The 24,284-nt window shown below is 41.5% G+C and overlaps 1 protein-coding gene across 1 annotated transcript; it reads right to left on the bottom strand.

Annotated features, from left to right (window-relative positions):
- Window positions 1-274: 274 nt before the first annotated feature.
- Window positions 275-21,521, bottom strand: CNGA1 (cyclic nucleotide gated channel subunit alpha 1). Its single transcript, XM_050947625.1, has 9 exons — window positions 21,415-21,521; window positions 18,910-19,026; window positions 14,093-14,257; window positions 13,344-13,406; window positions 12,948-12,974; window positions 12,747-12,851; window positions 4,330-4,437; window positions 3,437-3,543; window positions 275-1,659 (listed from the first exon to the last, which is right to left on the bottom strand). Exons 1-9 carry the CDS (start codon window positions 21,519-21,521, stop codon window positions 275-277), a joined length of 2,184 nt encoding a protein of 727 aa, XP_050803582.1.
- Window positions 21,522-24,284: the final 2,763 nt, after the last annotated feature.

Below are 24,284 nucleotides of genomic sequence, written 5' to 3'. Positions count from 1 at the left end.
AGCCCAGGACTGAGTAGCATTTCCTAGCATGAAAACGATCATATTTATGCTCCTTTCTTATTCCTGATTCTTCATCTTATTTTTTTCTTGACGTTTATTGTGTATGTGTATTGCCTACTAGGAAATAAGTGATGTTTCATGACTAAGTAGTAGCTTATAATAAAGGGCCACATCATCAAAGATAAGAGTTGAGGGCACTCGGTATCTTGCAGGATTTATCCTTAACTGCTAGTGGCAGTCCCCAGTGTTTTATTCTAGTGTTGACACTCCAGATTTATTTATCTAATTCTTCTAAATCTGAGAATTCAGACTGCATATTTAATTTCAGTATTTTCTCAATCTGTGTCAGTCGTTTTTTCAGTTTCTGCTGTGTGGCATCATACTCAGCCAACAGCCTGGCAAGCTTTGTTTGTAAGTTGTCCACTGCTCCTTCCATTTGACTGACCTTTTCTTCAATGTTTTTAGGGTCACTTCCCGTATTTGCAACATTTATCTCCAGTAACCCATCCTTCAGCAAGATTTCCTTACCTTTCTCTTCCAGCAGGACCTTTGCATCTGGGTATTCTATTAAAGCCTCCATGAGGTCATCTTTAGATAGACAAAATAAGTCTGAGTATCCAATGCTTCTAATGTTGGCTGTTCTTCGATTGCCAGCTTTGCTGCCTTTGATATTAAGTATGCTAATCTCCCCAAAGTAGCTGCCATCACTTAGAACCACAAATTGGGTAATTCCATCATCAGCTACTACAGCAAGTTTACCTTCTTTGATAATGTACATCTCTCGTCCAATGTCCCCCTTTCGGCAAATGTAATCTCCTGGACTGTAGACTTGCGGCTGCAGTTTCAAGACTAGTTCAACTAACAAGCCAGCTTCACAATCTGCAAAAATTCGAACTTTCTTTAATGTGTCCAGATGAACACTGATTGCGATCTCTGCTCTTAATTTATCTGGTAGATATTTTAAAACTTCTCGTTCATCCACTGCTTTTTTATTTGTCCACAAGTAGTCAAACCACTTAATAACTCTTTTTTCTATTTCTTTATTCACATTTCGAAAGTGCATATACTGCTTGATAGCATCAATCCTTCCTTGAAACTCTGCTCTGGCTGCATTCATATTGGAGATCATAGAACCAATGTTACCAACAATAGTAGCAAAGATCAACACCCCAACCAAGAAGTCAACAACCACAAAGAAGTACTCAGAATCCTTTACGGGAGGAGGTGTTTCCCCAATAGTGGTCAAGGTCAGCGTCGACCAGTAGAGGCTATATACATATTTTCTAGCCAGACGGGCAAATTCAGCATCAGAGGTGTTTGGATAGACCCATGTGTCTGTCCCAAATCCAATGGCTTTGGAGATAGAATAGTACACACATGCATTCCAGTGAATAATAATCACTATGTACATGACAAGAGTGGAGATCCTGAAGATATTTGGATAGTTTGTCCTTGTTTCTGTTTGCTGGAAGAACTCAAACATACGAGATACTTTAAGTACTCTGTTTATTCTTAATTCTGGATAGTTCAGACCTAATTTAAAGTACAGTAGATCAGTTGGTATGACTGACAGTAGATCTAGTTTAAATTGTAAAGTTCCTGTATATTTCTGTTTAAGTTTAAGTTCTTCTTTCACCAGCAGACCTTGCTCCAGGTAACCTAAAATAAAATATAAAAATCTTTAAAATTCTTTGACTTTTTTGTTGCTTTATCATTTACTGCATTCTGTTATATGTGAATGTCAAATTAATCTTTAAAATTATTTTGGCTATAGAGTTGCTGGCCGTACATAATTTTCCATCTTTTTATCAAGATGCATAGTTTTAACAGCTATATATTTTAACTGGATTTTAACTTTAAGGTCCTATGTTGAATTTTTGTAGATAAGCAATCAGGGCCAAGTCTTGGACCTAGATGACTTGATTAGGCAGAGCCATCTGTACTGCCTGGCCTGGCTGGACTCTGTGGAGTCATATGGAAATCCTGAAGGGAGCAACCATCCCCCACGGTGGAAGTGTCACATTTACAGCCTCCCAAGTCCATCCTCTTCCTGCTGTGGTTTCTGCTGCCCTAGCACCTAGTAACCTTCAAGGCCCTTGTGTGGGAAAGAGAGAGTTAGAGTAAGGGCAGTGCTCATGCATCTGCATTCCATTCCTTATTCACCCACCCCACCCCCAAACAACTCTCCTCCTAGGGTAAGATTTGTAAAAATGGATACATAAATATAATGAAGCTAACTGGAGCTGCTGGGTGCTCATCACTCTTGAAAATAAGGCTACTGATTTAGGTGCTTAAATATGGAATCAGGAACCTAGTTTTAATAACACATTTTTTAAAAGCTTGATTCTAACTCGTATAGAGAGCAAATGGATTCTCTGCCTTGTCCTGTACTAGATGGTTCTCAAGTTCAGCCAGCAAAGGTTGCAGCTGGGCTTAAATGGTGGCAAGAGGTTTATATATTCCTTACTACTGCATAAATGTGGTGCAAGGTTTTATCCACATAGTATATCCTGGTTTGCAGTTCATAAGCTATGTTCATTATACCTGGGGTAAGGAGGTATAATTTTATGTTTCCTCCACCAATATGACCCCTTGTTCACCAGGGATTCCCCACAAAAGAGGGCAAATGGTTCCTCCTCCCTACGGATTTTCTTCTGTTCTTTTAGAAAATGTTTACAGCTTGGATTATAAAGATATTTTAAAATCTTTAACAAAGGGGAAAAAAGATAAAAGTTCTAGCTTTAGTTTGATTAGGCAGTATATATAGTTTGAGTATAGTTTCAGTGACTGGGGCTTTCTAGGAGTTTTGTCAGTAGTGAATAAAAATATGTATAATGTTGTTCTCTATATACCACTTCACATTTCCTGCCAAAGCCCTATTTTGAGCATAAGCAGCTAGACACTGCCCTCCTTTTTCAGGCAAATTCCTGTTGAATTTCAATGACAGTTGCGCCTAAAAGGGATTGCTGGATTGGTCCCTGCTTTCTGGAACATTTAAATTAGGACACTAAAGTAGATTACAGATAAACTTATGTGCGATGTATAAAACATGATGAAGTACATCACAGAATATAAAAAAGTGTGTGTGTGTCTGTGAAATATTTGTAGTGTGACTCTAAAACTGCAGAAATTATATTTACAATGGAAGGACTTCAGTTCCTTTCTGCTAGAAATCAGGATGACCTTGTATGTCAAGATATATTTCAGTATTAAGTCATTCCAGCCTCCTTTATTGAGGGAAAATTGCCAGCAAGATACTTCTTTACTTCATCATTTCATAGACAAAGTGTAACTGGAGATCAATTTAACTGGTCCATTCCAGCAGAGAGCCAGTGCTTCTTTAATTGTTGTATTTGGCCCCTAAATCATATCCTGATGGGCACCTTAAAGTCCTAACACAGATAAATGTAGATAACTAAACAGTGAATACATCTACCTGTTCTTATCCGGACAAACATATCAGCAATATAGATTATATCTGATATATAATCAAAAATGAACCACATTTCTAAATGATCGTTCTGAAGTTCATCAAAACAGGCTCTGGATAGGAAAAGAAAAAAAGTACACAGTTGAAATAGTCCCAATGAAATCAGTAATTAATACAGCAAATTTGCCATATATTCGGAGGCTCTACAATTTTTTGTATGTGTTCTTTAAAGGATCTATGTCATGCTCAATCCAACTTTGGAAAATGTAATATTTTTATCAAGACTTTTGTAACATAAAACAAGTATTTACAAAGTATATTTTAAAGCTTTGTGGAAAAACCTGTTTTCAGATACTCTTTCAGAAAATGTTTACAACTCAGATTATAAGGATCTTTTAAAATATATAACTGAGAAAAATTAATTTGACTAACTGTAGGTGGAGCTCATATCTATGCCAATAGTTGAGATTGCCTAACACTTTCCTTTATAAGATCCTATTTTATGTTGCTTATAACTTTGCCAAACCCAGTTAATATATATGCATTTCATTCCCAGGGGGCGTAAGACTGATAAAATATTGAAGCATCAGACTGAAAAATATAATGAAATTAAGTTAATGAAAGTCCTTTATTGAACTGGACAAAAGATGTGATGGAAAGAACTTTAGAGATTGTAAATAAATGTGTGTGATCTCTGCTATTGAACCTAAGAGTCTGTAGACTGTATTCAATACCAGACTGAAAGGGTAAACACAGTAAAAGTACTGGGTCAATACATTATTTTTATCCATTCTATCTGATAAAAACAAGGCTTTCCTTATGGCAACCAGATATGAGGATTTCATTACTTTAATGGGGAACAAGAGAGGATGAGGGAAATGCACACTGTTATACATCACCTAGCAATGATCATGATCCAGTTGTACATGACAGGTAATGTGATGCAAAACAGCCAGTAATAATACAAGTTTCCTGATGGATCAATAACAAAAATATCTTTCTTCTCCCTGAGCAGTAAGCAGAAAGGAAAGGGAATATTAGTGAGAAACTTATAAAAATGGAAATGGGTTTTAGGAACCACAAAAGATGTTCCATGGTTGCCAACATATGCTGGTCATTTAGTTTAGTAGGTAGTTCATTTGTGCAAGAACACTTTTAAATGAAAATTAGCCTCCTTGCTTGAATTCCTGGATAAGAATCTAGTTGGTGAACATGGTTTGGATACTAGAACCTAGGACACAAGGGAAATTAAATTGGCGGGCTTCAGCACAAAGTCATAGTGACACATGTAGTTTCAACCTTTTTCAAAATAATCTGTTTCCCATTAAGTTAATTTTCTTCTTTGTAGAATAAATGACTGAAAGCATCTATACTTAATCTTTTCAGAAGGAAATGGTTATCTGACCATTAGTATTTGAAGGCACTGAACAGATCATGCCTTCAGTATTAGGGAAGTCTAAGACTGGTTGTGAAAGATGAAACACTGCAAAGGATGCAAAAGAAACTAAGGAACCTAGAGCACCTCATTGCTTTACATTCCTCCTGGCCCCCAAAATTCTATTTATTTACAAAGTAAAATGCCTAAACATACTAATGTGACAGATTTTCGTTATTAATTTGCTTGGGCCCATAGTTGATTAGGCTGGGACTACATGATTTTTGGGAGGGAGGAGATGACGATGCACACCATGTATTTGAATTTTAAAGCTTTATTGATAAAATAATAACAGTGGAGAGTGGTGGAAATGCTTTTATGTTATTTAAAGGAAGGAAGAAAGCATTAATGCCCCAAGCTTTAACCTACTTCTGTATTTATACCACGCATGACCCAGCCTGGCCAAGTCTAGGTGTAATGTTAGAAGAAGGGGAGGGGGCTTTTTGTACCTGCTAAAAAAGCTTCTACTCCCCACTCACACACCTTTGACCTTCCCCAAAATGCTTTGCAATGCTTGCAACAGCGTTAGCCACATACAATGCTAATTTGCCTTCCTTGGGGACTCCCTAAGGGAGGGAGCCATTGGGGTGTGACATTAAGAGAAAAACAAGACTCTTTACATTGTAGGTGCTGTTAACTCACCTTTGGATCCTAAAATGAGTGGATGAGGCTGCTTTATTTTGGCCCCAGTACATCCTTGTAGTGGGTTTTCACAAGAGTGGTGGTAAAGTTTTATATGAAGTTCTGCATAGTTCCATCTTATCACCCCTCTTGTTCAATATTTGTGTAGCATTACTGAGAGGGTTAATGAGACAAGGACTTCATCATATCCAGTATACTGATGGCATGCAGCTTTATCACTATTTCATGTGACCAATTAAAATGCTCAATGAGCTTAGTATGTGTGTGAAATTGGAGCATGGATGACAGCTAGTTGTTTGACATTCAGCCCAGTCAAGACTGAGGTGGTGATATTCTTGTTGCTTCTCCCCAAAAGTATGTGGCAAGAATACCTCTCCTTTTAATTAAGGGCACCTCTTCTACATGTTGGTTAGGTTTGCAAGCATCTGGTTGGATTTCCAACTGCTACTAGAAAATCAGGTAGCAGCAAGAACCAAATCACATTTTTATCATTTCTATATAGTCAGGAGAATGTGCCTGTTCCTTTTGGATACAGTCCTTGTGACTGTCATCCCTGTGTATCATCTCAAGATTGAATTACTGCACTGCACTCAATATCAAGTTATGCCTTAAAAACATCCAGAAGCTGAAGCTTATAGAGAATACAGCAGCCTGTTTGGTCAGTGGAGGATCTCACTAGGAGCATAATCATACAACAAGTGTTTCAATCTCTGCACTGGCTGCTTGTAGGGCTTCAGGTGAAGTTTAAGGAATTGGTTTTGACCAGTGAACATTTAGATCTCACGAGCTACCTACATGAGAGACCACTTCTCTCCTCATGCTAAAATACCATAGTGGAGAACAGCAGAAGTGCTGGAGCTGAAGCCTGGTATTATAAATTGGGCTGTTGATGGGACATTCTCTGTGAGGGACCCACAGTTTTGGAATTCACTCCCCACGTTGCTTCAGGAAAGCCTGAATCTGATGAGCTTCAGAGCATACCGTAAAGCTCCTCTCTACTCCCCAGGTATTTGACAAGAGGGTTATTGCTGGACTGGAGGGGAAGGGGGTTTGAGTTCTTAAGTTGCGTCGTTTGCTGGTGCTCAGTCATACTGAATTGCACTGCTTCACTTCTGTTGAGATATTTTGATGCCTTTTAGGTGTATAGCTAGGTTCCCTTTTCAGCATTTGTAGAAATCTAATTAATATATAAATGTAAAACAATAAAGAGTCAGAGTGGCATTAGTAGCCACTTCCATAATAAGTATAATTGCACACTGCACCTGTTGCAGTTCCTGGAAAACACAAATGGATAAAATACCGTTTGAGGGTACTGCCACAGTGCACCCTAGAGCAGCATTTCCTGCATCCTTTAATGGTGCAGTGGGTACTTCTCCCACCACTCACCCTGGTTGTCCAGCTACTGGTGAAAAGAAGCAAGGGTATAGCCATACTCCATCATGCCTCCTTTGGAATGTCTGGTAGCTCTCTTACTCTCCCTCAGGAGAACAAGCATCACTATTTTGGCTAACCCCTGCACAAATGAGCAAGTGAAGGTGCTCTCTTCACCCTTTACACACTCACACAACAGCAGCCTGAAATTGGCCCAATTATTCTTTACACTACATGCAGAGAAATTTCAGTACGTTCATTGTATACAATACAATAGTAAAAACACATGCAAAGGTAAGTGATAACACAAAGTGGTAAAACGTACACAACAAAAACAAAACAGTTTTGCAAAACTATAAGAACTGTGTATAGGTTTGTATTTTCTGTAATACTCTACCACTTTGACCTTTATTTCTGCCTTTCCTGAACAGCACATACCTTTCAATACCCGTACTCCAGTCATGACTACTATTCCATCATATTTCTGTTATCGCTATAATATCTGGTTTCACTTCCTGCACCAGTTGTTCTAGTTTTTCCATTTTGTTACTCAGGCTCCTTGCATTGGTGCACAAATACCTTAGTTGTTTCTGCTTAGCTTCACCCAGATTCCCAGGGCCGGCTTTAGGCCGATTCGCCCGATTCCCAGGAATCGAGGCCCGCGCCTAAGAGGGTCCCACGCCTTAGACATTTTTTATTTTTTTTAAACTTACCCCAGGTCCCTGGCTGTGATCTGCTCAGGGGTCTTCCGTGGTCCTGCTCCCTTGAGCGAAGCGCAGGCAGGAGCCCAGCAAGCCCCGCGGCCCCGGCTGGAGCCCTGGCCGGAGCACGGCAAGCCCCACGGCCCCGCTCTCCCGGCTGGAGCTCCGGCTGGAGTGTGGCAAGCCCCGAGGCCCCGCTCTCCCGGTTGGAGCCCCAGCCGGAGCGCGGCAAGCCCCGCTCTCCCGGCTGGAGCTCCGGCCGGAGCGTGGCAAGCCCCGAGGCCCAGGTCTCCTGGCTGGAGCCCCGGCAAGAGCGCTGCAAGCCCCGAGGACCTGCTTTCCTGGCTGGAGCTCCGGGCCTTTAAATAGCCTCCAGAGCCCTGGGGTAGTGAGGAGCTCTGGGGGCTATTTAAAGGGCCAGGGCTCCAGCTGCCTCTGCCACCCCGGTCCTTTAAATAGCTGCCAGAGCCCCACCACCCCCATGCATTCCCCAGGGCTCCCGCGGCTTCTTAGAAAGTCCAGAGCGGGGTAGAAGCTGGGGAGCCCAGGGCCCTTTAAATAGCCCCCAAAGCCCTGGGATAGCAGGGAGCTTGGGGGCTATTTAAAGGGCTGGGGCTCCAGCTGCCTCTGCTGCACCCCCTGTCCTGCCCACACCAGCCCCACTCCCCCTGCCTGCAGCCAGCTCTGCACCCCGTGCCCACAGCCAGTCCCTGTCAAACCCCCTGCCGTGTCTCCAGTCAACCCCTGCCACACACCCCTGTGGCCCTGCCCAAAGCCAGCCAGCCCCACACACACTGCTGCCCGCACCAGCCCTGCACACCCTGCCCTGTCTCCAGCCAACCCCTGCTGCACCTCCCCTGCCTCAAGCCAGCCAGTCTCACACTCCTCTGTCTCCAGCCCTGCCAACCCCTGCTGCATCCCCACGCGGCCCTGCCTGAAGTCAGCCCGCCCCACACACCCCGTATCTCCAACCAGTCCTGCACTCCTTGTACTGGCCTGCAGCCAGACCCTACCTCCAGTCAGCCCCTGCCTTGCCTCCAGCCAGCCCCATGTCCACTTGTGCCCTTCAGTTCCCAGGGCAGTAACCCTGCACACCTGCTTCAATAAGAGGGGCAGGGAGCAGCTGGGACCCACACATGTGAAATGGCAGTCATTAATAACCAATCAACAGCATATATGATGCAATGTACATAATATATAATTTTATTTATATAGTTATGGAAAGTAAATAATACATGAAAGAAATGAAAGGCTTTTTTTCCCACTTTTTTTGTTTTACGTCATCCCTGCCAGGGCCCCGCCGAAAATGTTCGAATTGGGCCCCGCACTTCCTAAAACCGGCCCTGCAGATTCTTCACCTGAGTAGGTATAGTCATTCTACTACTGATATTGCCTACCTGACAATTAGCATCATTTGTATTGGTACTGTCTTTCCTCTTAATATCCTACCCACTGGTGTTCCTTTCTCCATTCCTGTAGTCTTTCTTTCTTGATTTTTCCTCTTGGTCAATATTAGCCATTGAAGGCTGTTCCAAAACTTCTGATGGTTTGTCCAATTTCAAGTCTAAACTCATTGATGGCCAGTTTAAATCCATTTGTTCTCATGCCAGCATTGGTCCTTAACTGAAATAGCTCCTGTCCCTCCCTGGCCTTTATCCATCAGATGTATTTATAAAGAGCAACCATATCTTCCCTCAGCCTTTGTTGTGTTAGGCTAAACATGCCAAGCCCCTTATGTCTTCTCTCATAAGGGAGGTTCTCCATCCCTCTGAACTTCCAAGTAGCCCTTCTCTGCACCTGTTCCACTTTTAATTAACGTTTCTTAAACATGAGAGACAAAAACTGTACACAGTATTCCAGATGAGGTCTCACCAGTCCCATATATAATGGTAATAACACTTTCTTATCTTTCCTGGAAATAGCATTTTTCACAGCCACATCACATTCATTGCTAATAGTCATCCTCTGATCAACTAGTACTCCCAGATCTTCCAACCGATAGCAAAAATTCTTTTTGTTTCCCCTAAGCATGTAACATTACACTTTGCACTATTAAACTTCATCCCAGTTCTAATATTCCAGTTTTCAAGGTCATCCAAATCATGTATGATATTCCAGTTCTCCTCCTATATTGGCAGTACCCTCCTACTTTGTCTCATCTGCAGTTTTTATTAGCACGTTCCCACTTTTTATTCATGAAAATGTTAAATAAGATTGGACCCAAGACTGATCCTTAAGGAACTCCACTGGAAACCTCCTTCCTGTGTGACATTTCACCTTTTAGCATGACCTGTTGCAATCTTCCCTTTAACTAGTTTCTTACACCCCCTTCTTATATTAATCCCCATCTTCTCCAATTTAACCAATTTCCACTGTGGAACTATATTGAATGCTTTACTGAAATCCTGGTATATTAGCCCTGGTCTACACTACAAGTTTAGGTCAAATTTAGCAGCGTTAGATCGATTTAACCCTGCACCAGTCCACACGATGATGCCATTTTTGTCAACTTAAAGGGCTCTTAAAATCAATTTCCGTACTCCTCCCTGATGAGGGGATTAGCAGTGAAATCGACCCTGCTGGGTCGAATTTGGGGTAATGTGGACGCAATTCGACGGTATTGGCCTCCGGGAGCTATTCCAGAGTGCTCCATTGTGACTGCTCTGGACAGCACTTTCAACTCAGATGCACTGGCCAAGTAGACAGGAAAAGCCCCGCAAACTTTTGAATTTCATTTCCCGTTTCCTTCATGAGCCATGGGAGCAAGGGGTAGGCTGGGGTAGGTGTGACGGCGTGGTGCTGCCGAGTGGGAGAGCAGCCTGAGGCAGAAGCCTCCAGCTGGCATGATATTCCAGGCTGGACTGAATCTCCATTAGACAAAACTTAAAGAAGAGAATGACCTGGAGTCATTCCCATTTTTGTCCAGGCGCCCCCGACCGACCTCACCGAGACCGGCGAGGAGCACCGATGGGATGACGATGACGGCTACCAGTCATACTGCACCGTGTGTCGTCCACATGGCAAGGCAAGAGGATGCTGCTGTGTAGCACTGCAGTACTGCATCTGCCAGCAGCACCCAGGAGACGTACGGTGACAGTGAGCTGAGCGGGCTCCATGCTTGCCGTGATATGTCGTCTGCACAGGTAACCCAGGAAAAAGGCGAGAAACAATTTTTTGCCGTTGCTTTCACGGAGGGAGGGGGGCCTGACGATATGTACCCAGAATCACCCACGGCAATGTTTTTGCCCCATCAGGCATTGGGAACTCAACCCAGAATTCCAATGGGCGGCAGAGACTGCAGGAACTGTGGGATAGCTACCACAGTGCAACGCTCCAAAAGCCGAATCTAGCCTCGGTACTGTGGAAGCACACCGCCGACTTACTGCACTTAGTGAAGACACAATCGACTGTATCAAATCGATTTCTAAAAATTCGATTTCTATAAATCAACTTAATTTCGTAGTGTAGACATACCCTTAGATCTACTGCATGTGTCTCTGTGTACCAATATCTATTCACTGTTGAATTTAGTAATAGTAAAATTATCAAGATTCTGAAAATACAGTACTGGGATATTTGGACTTTTAAACTAAAACAGGTTACCAAAATTTATATACTGTATATTCAAATTTCATTTGATTTGAAATTATACCCTGCTGTTAAGTGGAACAAGTAACACTCTGTCCCGCAGAAGGAGTGGTAACACCTATGAAATTCGCTTGACTAAAGCAGCTGGAAGAATTTAAATACATAAAGGGCTTGGTCTATGCATAAGGGATTCTATACATGAAGTTTTGCTGATTAATTTCATGTATGGACATTCTTATTCTGGAATAAGAGTGCCTTGTCTCTGTTTAGCTCAACCTCTAAAAAGAAACAAGGCACACTTGGACGCTTCAGTTCTAGAATAAGGTTATGTCTACACTAGCACTTTTGTCCGTCAGGGACATGAACAGCAGGTGAAGCTTCCCCTTGTGGAGGTTAGCCCCCTGCCCCACATCTTTTGGCCACGGTCACACCCCCACTCGCTTCTTAACCCCCTCGTGGTCCTGGCTGGCATGGGCGGGGGAGCAGCTGAGAGCTCAGTTAGGGCCACCGGGGTGGGCTGAGAGCGTAGAGCTCCTCTCTCATGGCCAGGGACCACAATGGCAGAGCTCTAAGCCCCTCCTCGATCCCATTCCTTCCCCTGCCTCCCTGTCCCTGTTCCACTCTCAGCCTCTCCCCCATCCCACTCTGCCTCTTTCCCCCGAAGCCCTGCCCCCGAGTCACTTCTTTCCGAACATACCCTGCTGCAGTCCCAAGACCAGAAAAGCTTTGCGGCCACAGCAGAGAGGCAAATCTCCTCCAGCCCCAGGACTGTGGTGGAGAGATTTTTCCAGGGGCCTCAAATTGGCAGGGGCCCTGGGCATGGGCTCTGTAGGCCTGTGTGGTAAACTGCCACTGCTCCCCCACCCCCAGCAGCGCAAGGTTTGGGGAGATTTGGCCTACCCCAGCCTCCATTACGTGCTGCCCATGGTCAGGGGTATGAAAAAACCACCTCCAAGCAACGTAAATTTCACCAACAGAAGCGCAAATGTGGACAGCACTACTGCCACTTGTTGGGAGTAGTTTAATTATGCTGATAGGAGAGTTCTCTCCCCTTGGCATAGAGCAGGCTACATGGGAGACATAGCAAAAAACCCCACACCCCTGACCAACAAAAGTTTTACTAAAGAAAAGCACCAGTGTGGACAGCGCTATGTCGGCAGGAGATGCTCTCCCAATGATAAAGCTACTGCCCACCTTTGGGGTGTTTTATTTTGTTGGCAGGAGAGCTCTCTCCTGTTGACAAGAAGGAACTATAACGGTGTGGCTGTACTGGCACAGCTGTGCCGCCATAAGGTGCACAGTGTAGACATAAGCTTTGTGTGTGCCTTATTCCAGTTTAGGATTTAAGTTAACAGAGACAAGGCAGTCTTATTCTGGAATAAGTGTGTTCACACATGGAATTAATCAGGAACAAATTCATGAACAGACAAGACCAAAGAGTGGTCAGCATATTCACTTATCTAGGGCTAACATACACAACATGCTTGCAATATACCCATGACTGGATTCAGTTGTACAGGCAAGGCAATCTTACTAGAAGAACATAACACTATTCTAAAACCAAATTAAGAACACTTACTCCTCTTTCTTGTCTCTCTTCTTATGCTTATCTTTATTTCTGTGTTTGTCCTTGTTCTTTTGCATTTCTGTGTCCTTTTTCTTTTCCTTTTTACCATCACATTTGCTGAAAAAATGGATTAAAATGTTATGGTTTTACAGAAAAACTAGAATGATAACTTGTAGAAGATTGTAAAGAAACTATGCAATATTATTGTCTTACCTCTTCTTTTCTTTTTTCTTTTTCTCTCTAAAAAAGAAACAATCTCTCTGTGATAGGCTCTTGGGATACATATAATTATTATTTCCACTATTTTCCCTGTTAAAATCAGTTGAGTTCTATAAGTCTAATATTATACTTAAGATTTTAGCCTTTGAATAAAACCTTTGTTTATAGTTTTCAACTATTTCCATTTTTACATAGTTAAATAGGACACTACTGACTTGTGTTAGAAAAACAGTTGCTGTGCATATAGTTCAGATATACGTGAAGTTTCTTATTGGATTACTTGTATGATGCAATAATTTGCAAGGAAAGAACTAGGTATATTGCTTTTTTAAAAAAAAAACTATTCTCTACAATACAAATAACTTTATAATGAAACTGTAGAGTACTTACTCATCTTTATTACTGTTGTTGTTAACATTATACTGTGCAATGGCACTAGGTAGGTGCTGTTCCCTAAGAAACAGCAAAATAAAATAGTTACTGCATATCTGCTGCATGACACTAAATAGGCTTGTAAAGTAAAATAGTCCTTTAATGTAAGATTTACAGCTGCTTAGGTTAGTTAAGATTGCCTAACTGGTTTGATAAGTTTAAAATGAAAATATTCACCAGTAAACATGGAGATGTAGAAAACCAGTGAAATGTTAACTATGTCTCCATTTTTCTTTCTTGGCGTTTCAATACTTCTGAAAAGAAAAGGGGTGAAATCTTGGTGCCACTGAAGCCGTGAGGAATTTTGCCATTGACTTCAGTGGAATCAGGATTTTACCACTGATGTTTACTCTGTTAAATGCCTGACCACATGAATTTTGTTTTTAAACTGCAGGTGTCTTCATAGCCTCATAGAGTGTTTCATGTTTAGACATTCAAAGTGAACCATTTTTTTATGAGTGAGTGAGCTGAATGCTCAAGTAGGGAATCTGGTTGTGTTGTCGAGGTGCCTGTGTTTTAAAACTAGGCCATTAACATTCATGTTGCACCTAATCAAAACAGATTTTATTGAAATTAGATAAAATAAAATTGTTTTGTGGTATAAAGTGAGATACAAAAAACAAGCAGATAAAAATCCACATAAACAGGACCATATGAACGCAGTCAAAGATTTGACATGTACCCCACACAAGGAGCACAAAACTCACATGATTTCTTCTGATATCTCATCACAGAGATTCTGATTATTACAATTATTGCTCCATCTTAGCTGTGGACCTTGAATTTTTTCTAAGAAAGAGTCTGAGGTTTGGCAGCCTTCATCGGAAATCCTCTTCTCCCAGTCTTTTAAGGTAACCAAAAAGTTGGGTATTCTAAAAATAGATAGAAAAATTAGTTAAATATTTTTAAAAAGAAGCTTAATTTCTTTGTGTGGGGGGGGGAAACTTTGTAGGAAACCTAAATGTCACAGTGCATTTGCACATATGTCACTTTCACTGTAGATTTCATTCACCAGGCAGAGTGAGGACGGTCTGCTTTGTACAAATCAGACAGATCCAGAAGAGAAAGAGCTGCCAGATTGTGGAAGTGGGGAGTCACAATACCCCCATTCTTCCTTGCGCCTGTAGGACAGGGAAAAAATCACTGAATTCAGAATGAAAGCAAGAGATCAGCTAATAAGATTGCCCACACACATACACAGAAGAGAAAGTCACCAGCTGCAGGGGTGGGAACTGAAGAGCCCACACAAACTCCTTTACTTAGCTTTTAAATAAAAGAGAATTTCATAACTTCCTCCCAGAAACCAGGTTGATGGATGACACAGCTCCCAGTAGGTGTAGTCCTCCCCCACCTCCCTCATTCACCAGTAGGAGGGGAAAGAGAAACATAAAACCTCTGTTCCATCAGCAGAATGGATTTTTTGCCTTACCAGCACCCAGGGGAGCAGAATGTGGAACAGTGTATTCTGTGGGTGGCACACTGGATTTACATCCTAAAACAAGGCCCCCATTACAGAACCTCAACGTTATGAACACCTCAGGAATGGAAAGCAGCAAAGAGTCCTGTGGCACCTTATAGACTAACAGACATATAGGACCATGAGCTTTCGTGGGTGAATGTCATGCATCCGACGAAGTGGGTATTCACCCACGAAAGCTCATGCTCCTATACATCTGTTAGTCTATAAGGTGCCAGAGGACTCTTCGCTGCTTTTACAGATCCAGACTAACACGGCTACCCCTCTGATACTCAGGAATGGAAGTTGTTTGTAACTCTGAACAAAATGTTATGATTGTTCTTTCAAAAGTTTACAACTGAACATTGACTTAATACAGCTTTGAAACTTTACTATGCAGAAGAAAAAATGTTGTTTTCCCTTTTTTTTAAGTAGGTTATATTTAAGACAGTACTGTACTGTATTTGCCTTTGGGGGGGTGGGGAGGAGGGTGTCTCTGCTGCTGCTTGCATGTGTACTTCTGGTTCCAAATGAGGTGTGGTTGATTGGTCAGTTCCTAACTCTGGTGTTCACAACGCTGAGTTTTTACTGTATCTCCAGTGTGTTAGCCCTGAATTCTGAGGCAAGGTGTAAATTGTGACTGTATGAAATACATGGATAAACATTCTAATTGTTATTGAGCTAAGTATAATGGTGTTGACTGTTATTTTAATTTTTAATTCAGTGAACATTTTTACATGCCATAGTAGTCAAATATTTCCATGCCATAATAGTAGAATTTTATTCTTCCATGCACCAAAGATACCAAGGAGCCTGGCACATAATATAGATCGAGCGTTGAATACGTAAGACCATTGCACTCAAAATTACTAGCCTGAAGACTATCAGAGCAATGTTTCTTTCCAGTAATTTTATCATGTTGTATTAAATGTTATATGGCAAGCATTCTCAAACTGGGGGTTGAGACCCCTCAGGATGTTGCGAGATTATTACATGGGGGGGTCATGAGCTGTCAACCTCCACCTCAAACCCCGCTTTGCCTCCAGCATTTATAATGGTGTTAAATATATTTAAAAGTATTTTTAATTTATAAGAGGGAGTCACACTCAGAGGCTTGCTGTGTGAAAGGGGTCACCTTTAAAAAAGTTTGAGAGTCACTGTTATATGACAAGTAAAACAGAAAACTTGAAAATAAATCTGTCAATAGTATATCAACTGAAGTTTAATTTTCTCCTTATATGAACAAATATTTTAAATTGATACTGTCTAGTTTAGATATCAGTGACAGGATAAGCTTAGAGAAAACTAAACAGAGAGATCTGAGTACAGTTTCATTATTTCAGTTTTTAAATACTTTTCTTACAGGCTGAATACAAGTCAATTTTTAAAAAAAACTGATTTCTAAAAAATGTAAATTAATACATTTTTATTTTTCAAACTAAACCTACTTAAAATTAAATTTGAAATTCTCTCATCCTCTATTATGGACTCAATTTAAAATCTGTTAAAGTTGCTAAAATTATATTTAAAAAAATCGAGCAGTACATGTTTGCTGCTGACATTTTAAAGAAAGTCAAACCACTGAACTGATGAAAGTCACTGATTAAGCACCTGAAACCAAAGTTTGTTGAAGTGCGAAACCAGCTTTTGACTGCCATAGCCTCTTCTGCAAGTGCAAGGAGAATATTTTCTTCACTTCAGTTTATTCCACTAGTTCAGTTTAATGACTAGTTGAATCAAAGTTGAGAAATAGATTAGGAGTTGAAAAAGCAGGAAAGCTTCTTTTTCTCTTCCAAGCTATGAGGTGTGAGAGGATGAGCTATACTAACTAGTTCTAAAATTGTGGAGGATGTGATGACCAGAAACAATTAGTTCAGTTCACAAACAGCAGATAATACTTCTTTTGTTTAATGAATCGGTTAATTTTAAATGCAAAATATGCTTCAATAAACATTATGTATCCAACATATTAAGGTAGCTGGAGTTAGCTAGCAAACCATTTTAAAATGGTGGTTTTGTACATTTTTAATTGAATTATAATTTCTATCCAAATACAGTGTGATACAAATCACAAGTTAAAAAAAAACAGTTAATCATCTAGTAAATAAGAAATATCATTCATTATTTCTAACATAGTAAAAAATGCAAAAATTAAGAATCTGATGGTATGTTGTGCTATATAATTGCTTATATAAATTTGTTTAGATATAATGTATCCTGGTTAGCAAAAAGAAGTATCAAATTTAGTGTAAAAGCTATCAACATGTTTTAATAGTTACCAACCTTTCTTTAAGAAAATAAAGAAAGATCAAATACAAAACAAGATGAACATTAATTTAAATCCAGGTTTTCTTCTTGCTGATTAAAATCTGTGATTTAATTCACTTTGATTTAAATCAGTCCACACTGTTCTCTTAAATTGCACTGTTTGTAATTCTCACTTAAAAGCCTGAAAATAAGATTTCTTGTCCTATGAATTTTTTCCTTTTACAGTTGGAACACATTTTTCTTGTGGGTTTTCAGTGAGGGAAAAAATTGTGGGTTTTGTTCCTTATTTGTGTATCAGCATCACTGATAATAACAGTGATGTCAGCTCAACACAGCAATCCAGATTGCTTGTTTTATTAATTTCCTTTGGTTAACTAGCGCTCCCTTTGTTGACTGGCTGATTCTGCAGTAAACAAAATATTTAAAAATCACAAGCCAAAATCCTCCCTGGACCAATTCTCCTTATTAGAGGGAGGAAGGATGGTCTTATGCTTAAGGTACTGCATTATTAATTATTATTATTATTATATTTCACTGTTTGTATTGCAGTAGCACCTAGGTGCCTCAATCATAGTGCAGGACCACAGTGTGCTAAGCATTGTACAAACAAAAAAGACAGTCCCTGCCCCCAATCTTGAGACTAAATAAGTTGGAGTTCAATTTCCAGTGCGATCACAGCCTGACTTTGTGACCTTGAGTGAGTCACTTAATTTCTCTAGTCCCCAACCTTCTACCAAACTTTGTCTGTGTTGTCTTTAGATCAGGGCCGCCCAGAGGATTCAGGGGGCCTGAGGTCTTCGGCAGCAGGGAAGTCCTTTCGTTCCAGGACCTGCTGCCGAAGTGCCCCGAAGACCCACGGCAGGGGTCCCCTGCTGCCGAATTACGGCCGAAGCGGGACCCACTGGGTCTTTGGCGGTAATTCGGCGGTGGGGGGTTCTTCCACCCTGGAGCAGAAGGACCCCCTACCGCCGAAGACCCGGAGCGGAAGAATCTCCAGGAGCCTGGGCCCCGCAAGAGTTTTCCAGGACCCCTGGAGCGAGTGAAGAGCCCCGCTCCAAGGGCCCTGAAAAATTCTCATGGGGGCCCCTGCAGGGCCCAGGGCCTGGGGCAAATTGCCCACTTGCCCTCCTCCTCTGGGCAGCCCTGCTTTAGATTGTATACACTTTTAGGGTCAGAGATGTGGGATATGTTGACCAGAGAGTAGAAGAGCTATTAGTGATGGGACAGAGACCCTGAGGAAGACCCTGAAAAAGGTGGTTTGAGATGCTGAAGGAGGATATGAAGAAGGTTGGTGTCAGCTTGGAAGACACACTTGACAGAAACGTTTGGAAACAAAAAACAAGAGCTGCCAACCCCAACTGATGGGAAAAAACAAAGCTGAAGAGACTCTTAGGGACAGGGATTGTTTCTTATTAATGATGTGTATGTACAGTGCCTCATGCAATAGGGCCTGGCCCGGCCCTGGGTTGGGGATTCTAGGTGCTAATACAATAATTATTGGTATAATTAATTACCAAAAACAAATTTGGCACCAAGCCATAGACTTCATATAATAGTGATTATTGCTGAGAGTTTCTCAGTTGCTTAGATTTGAGGGTGTTTCCTTCCAAAAATAATGTATATATGTCAAGTATTAATTGTAAACTCAAGAATGTCCCCCTAAAATAGATATTTTAAATGTGAGAAAGATTACCAAAATATCTCCACTCAACTTGTGTAAATAAATGGATACGTGGATAGGTAAACACATAAATATGTAGGTACACTGTGCAAAACATGGATTCCTGGGATGTAACTCACCTGTGTAGCACTCCTTTCACTGCCTGTGAGTTGTTTGTGGAAGAATAACCACTGCAGCTGTCCCCATGCTCCTGTGTTTGTAATATGGATGAACTATCATATGCTTCAGCCAGAGACCTATAATTAAACAGTATGTACAATGAAGAAATTATCTATCATACTACAGCAACAATTCATAAATAGGTTTCAGAGCAGTAGCTGTGTTAGTCTGTATCAGCAAAAACAATGAGGGGTCCCTGTGGTACCTTATAGACTAAGAAATTTATTTGGGCATAAGCTTTTGTGAGCAAAAGCTAAAACCCACTTCATCAGATGCATGTAGTGAAAAATACAATAAGCAGTATATATATGAAGTTTGGAGTTTTTTGTAGTAATTTTCCCTCTGCTGATACTTATACTTTCTTGTCAACTGTTGGAAATGGGTGACATCCACCTTGATTGCATTAAGTATCAGAGGGGTAGCCGTGTTACTCTGGATCTGTAAAAGCGGCAAAGAGTTCTGTGGCACCTTATAGACTAACAAACGTATTGGAGCACAAGCTTTCGTGGGTGAATTCGAAAGCTCATGCTCCAATACGTTTGTTAGTCTATAAGGTGCCACAGAACTCTTAGCCGCTTGATTGCATTGGCCTCTTTAGCATTACAAAAGTAATCAACTGTTGAGAATATGCCACTTCCACCATTGAATTGGCCTCATTAGCATTGACCCCCCACACACACTTGGTAAGGCAACTCCCAACTTTTCAGATATATACTGCTTACTGAATTTTTCACTATATGCATCTGATGAAGTGGGTTTTATCCCACAAAAGCTTGTGCCCAAATAAATTTGTTAGTCTCTAAGGTGCCACAAGGACTCTTTGTTGGTTTTGCTAATTCATAAATAGTGGTCCCCAGGCATGATTTACTTATGTGTTTTATCTCTAAACCTTAAAGTTGCATTAACAATATTTTTGGTATGGACTTCTGTTATTTGTTAAGCATTGAGAATGTGCTGGGAACTCTACAAAACACAGAAGAATTATCAGTACCTGTCCCCCACATAGACCCTGGTACTGCAGAAATGTACATATCTAAGACCTCAACCTTGGAAAGTCAGTGGGACTACCCACATGTGTAAAGTTAAGAGCATGCAAAATCTTTGCAGAGTTAGGGATTAAGTTACATATTTACATCAAGAGGAAAAGGTACCCCTATATCAGTGTATCACTGCTTGGTTATAGGATGTTCCTATGCAATCCATGATGCCTTCTTTAGTGAATGAGAAAGTGGATTTCATAGCAGAGGGAATAGCAGTTTTACCAAATTAAGTTAACATGTCTGTTGATTGCCCCCAACTGACTGTTAATGGCAGCTCTGAGCGCACATTTCTGGGTTTAGCACACTTTTCACTTAACTTTAAAATTCACCTGTTTTGGGGGCCAGTTTTTTAAACCAGCCTCCAAAATTGCAGCTACACCAGATGTGCACTTGTACATTGAAATTGTCTAGTTAGATATTCCTCAAGCAAAACCTGCATGCAAAATTTGTGCTGAACACCTGTAACTCCCACTGAAATCGATAGGACTGGACTGGCTGCAGGTGCTCATCAGGACACTTGTATTTAATTGTCTAAACTTAGATGCTTGACTTTAGGCACTAAGGTTTGAAAAATGTGGCCACAGTGACCAGCTTGTAAACAAACCATAGGCTACAATTTAACTTCAGCGAGAGCTCTGGGTGTTCAGCATCTCTGAATATCAGAATACTTTTTGTTTAGAAGCCAAAACATGGATTGAGGAGTCTAAATTTGGACAGCCAAACATGAAAGCATTAGCCTATAAGCAGTCAGAATAAAAAGTTATTCACTTTTTTTGCTATATGATCAAACATCTGAGTCACAGGATATTATTTCAGTTCCCTGCTTTGATGAACTAAGCTTTAGAAATCTGAAAAAAATCCCCTTTTCTGTGTGTAAAATTATCTACAAACATTTGTAACTGTGTGGTGGTTCTCTGCAAAAAATGGTCTCCCAATGTTTAATGCTCACAAACATTTATTCAGAATAGTATTCATCTTGCTCAGATTTCAGTGGACTTTCTTGTGAATAAAAAGTGGCTGTTGAACATCTACAAATGATTAGATAAAAAGAGTTGTGAATGCCAGCAAAGTGGGATTTACTCACAGCTATACTTTTTGCAGTATTGTCCCAACTCAAGGCATGAGCCACTTTGCTGGATGGTGAAAACTTGGTAATGACTATTTGAGTGTATTTTTGACTAGTTAAACTTCATTTTTAAGGAAGCCAAATCATTTGACTAACAAATATAGTCACATTTTACCTTATTCTAATTAATTACAATGGGCAATGTATCACAGGTAGGTTAAAAGCTAAGCTTCTTATCAATGGAAGAGAGAAGATACCAAGACGGGGACAAACACCTGTCCCCATCACTTCCATGCAAACTAATACAAATTAAAAAATCCCGAGAGCAGAATTTGACCTACTCAGTATACTTGACTTACCTCCTGTTCCCATTCTCTATCTTTCCTACGCCCACATCAGCATCCTGTACTGCCGGCCTGGGAACATTTACGTAGGAGTGATGGGTGTTAATCACACCAACCTTCATGGTCAGATTGTTACTCCTTGGGTGAGAGGGGAGGAATCATTTCAAAATGAAAAAAAGTACCTTTATGGTTCTATACACAAAGAAACCTCAGAATGCCTAACATCTGCATGTTACATGCTCTAGGGCAAAGAGTAGAAAATTGATCATAGAAATTAGAGAGATGAAATTTAAACATAGCTCTCTTTGCTCCTGATTCAATCATTACACATCTGGAATACAGGAGGTGGAATCAGGAAAAAAAAAACAACCCAGAATGTCTTCCACAATGTTAAGCAAGGCTGCTTTTTAATGTAATTCTAGATATATGGATGTGATTTAAATTTATTATGTAAAATTCAATAAAAACAGTTAGAACACAGGTTTCAGAGTAGTAGCCATGTTAGTCTATATCAGCAAAAACAACAAGGAGTCCTTGTGGCACCTTAGGCCTGGTCTACACTACGCGTTTAAACTGATTTTAGCAGCATTAAACCGATTTAACGTTGCACCCGTCCACACAACGAGGCCCTTTATATCGATATAAAGGGCTCTTTAAACCGGTTTCTGTACTCCTCCTTGATGAGAGGAGTAGCACTGAAATCGGTATTACCATATCGGATTAGGGTTAGTGTGGCCGCAAATCGACGGTATTGGCCTCCGGGCGGTATCCCACAGTGCACCATTGTGACCGCTCTGGACAGCAATCCGAACTCGGATGCACTGGCCAGGTAAACAGGAAAAGCCTCGTGAACTTTTGAATTTCATTTCCTTTTTGCCCAGCATGGAGCTCTGATCAGCAAGGGTGGCGATGCAGTCCCAAATCCAAAAAGAGCTCCAGCATGGGCCTTACGGGAGATACTGGATCTGATCGCTGTATGGGGAGACAAATCTGTTCTATCACAGCTCCGTTACAGAAGACGAAATGAGAAAGCATTTGAAAAAATCTCCAGGCTATGGTAGACAGAGTCCACAGCACAGTGCTGCGTGACAAGCGTAACGGAAAGCCAAAGAATCAAATGGATGCTCATGGAGGGAGGGAGGGGGTACTGAGGACTCCAGCTATCCCACAGTCCCCGCAGTTTCCGAAAAGCATTTGCATTCTTGGCTGAGCTCCCAATGCTTGTAGGGTCAAACGCATTGTCCGGGGTGTTTCAGGGTATATGTCGTCAATTAATCCCCGCCTCCCTCCCGTGAAAGAAAAGGGAAAAAAATCGCTTCTTGACTTTTTTATATGTCACCCTATGTCTACTGCATGCTGCTAGTAGACGCGGTGCTGCGGCAATGAATAGCAGCAGCCTTGCCCCTCCCCTCCCCGGTGACAGATGGTACAATATGACTGCTATCCATTGTCATCATCAGCCCATGAGTGCTCCTGGCTGGCCTCAGGTGAGGTCAGCCGGGGGCGCTTGGGTAAAAATAGGAATGACTCCCGGTCATTCCCGGTAGATGGTACAGAACGCCTGGTAACCGTCCTCATCATAGCAACTGGGGGATGAGTTCCATCAGCCCCCCCGCCCCGCTTTCATGTCTAAAGAAAAGATTCTGTACTCCCTGGACTATCATAGCAGCGGGATGCTGGGCTCCTTTCCCTCCCACTGTTTAATGTCCTTCCTGAACTATCATAGCAGCTGGAGGCTGCCTCCCCCTCATTTTATCTCACTAAAAAGTCAGTGTTTCTTATTCCTGCATTCTTTATTACTTCATCACACAAATGGGGGACGCTGCCACGGTAGCCCAGAAAGGTTAGGGGAGAAGGGAATCAATGGGTGGGGTTGTTGCAGCGGCACCCCCCGTGAATGGCATGCAGCTCATCATTTCTGCAGGATCTGACACAGAGCAGCTATGCTCTCTGGTTCTCTAGTACACTTGCCCCATATTCTAGGCAGGACTGACTATTTTTAGATAAACCATAAAGGAGGAATTGACTCAGGGAATCATTCCCATTTTTGTCTTTGCGTCCCCAGCCAACCTCAGCTAAGGCTAGCCAGGAGCACCTATGACAGCAGTAGATGGTACAGAACAACTGATAACTATCATCTCATCACCAATTTACAATGGCACAGCAAACAGTGCAGAACAACTGGTAACCATCTGTACTACCTTGCAATGGCAAATGAATGCTGCTGTGTAGCACTGCAGTACCGCCTCTGTCAGCAGCATCCAGTACACATACGGTGACAGTGACAAAAGGCAAAACGGGCTCCATGTTTGCCATGCTATGGCATCTGCCAGGGCAATCCAGGGGAAAAGGGCATGAAATGATTGTTTGCTGTTGCTTTTGCAGAGGAAGGAATGAGTGATGACATTTACCCAGAATCACCCGCGACACTGTTTTTGCACCATCATGCATTGGGATCTCAACCCAGAATTCCAATTGGCGGGGGAGACTGTGGGAACTATGGGATAGCTACAGGATAGCTACCCACACTGCAACGCTCCGGAAATCGACGCTAGCCTCAGTACATGGATGCACACCGCCGAATTAATGTGCTTAGTGTGGCCGTGTGCACTCGACTTTATACAATCTGTTTTACAAAACCGGTTTATGTAAAATTGGAATAATCCCATAGTGTAAGCATACCCTTAGAAACTAACAAATTTATTTGGCATAAGCTTTTGTGTACTAGAACCTACTTCATCATCTGATGAAGTAGATTCTAGCCCACGAAAGCCCTCCTTTTTACATAGAACACATTGTCTCTATTCACAATACTTGTATTACAGCATTAAAATCTAGCTCTATGTACTGTACCTGATTCTATAGTTCTTGACATGTGTGTAGCT

Source organism: Gopherus flavomarginatus, chromosome 3 (assembly GCF_025201925.1).
Source record: "Gopherus flavomarginatus isolate rGopFla2 chromosome 3, rGopFla2.mat.asm, whole genome shotgun sequence".
NCBI lineage: Eukaryota > Metazoa > Chordata > Testudines > Testudinidae > Gopherus > Gopherus flavomarginatus.
This window is presented reverse-complemented; position numbering and strand designations above follow the sequence as displayed.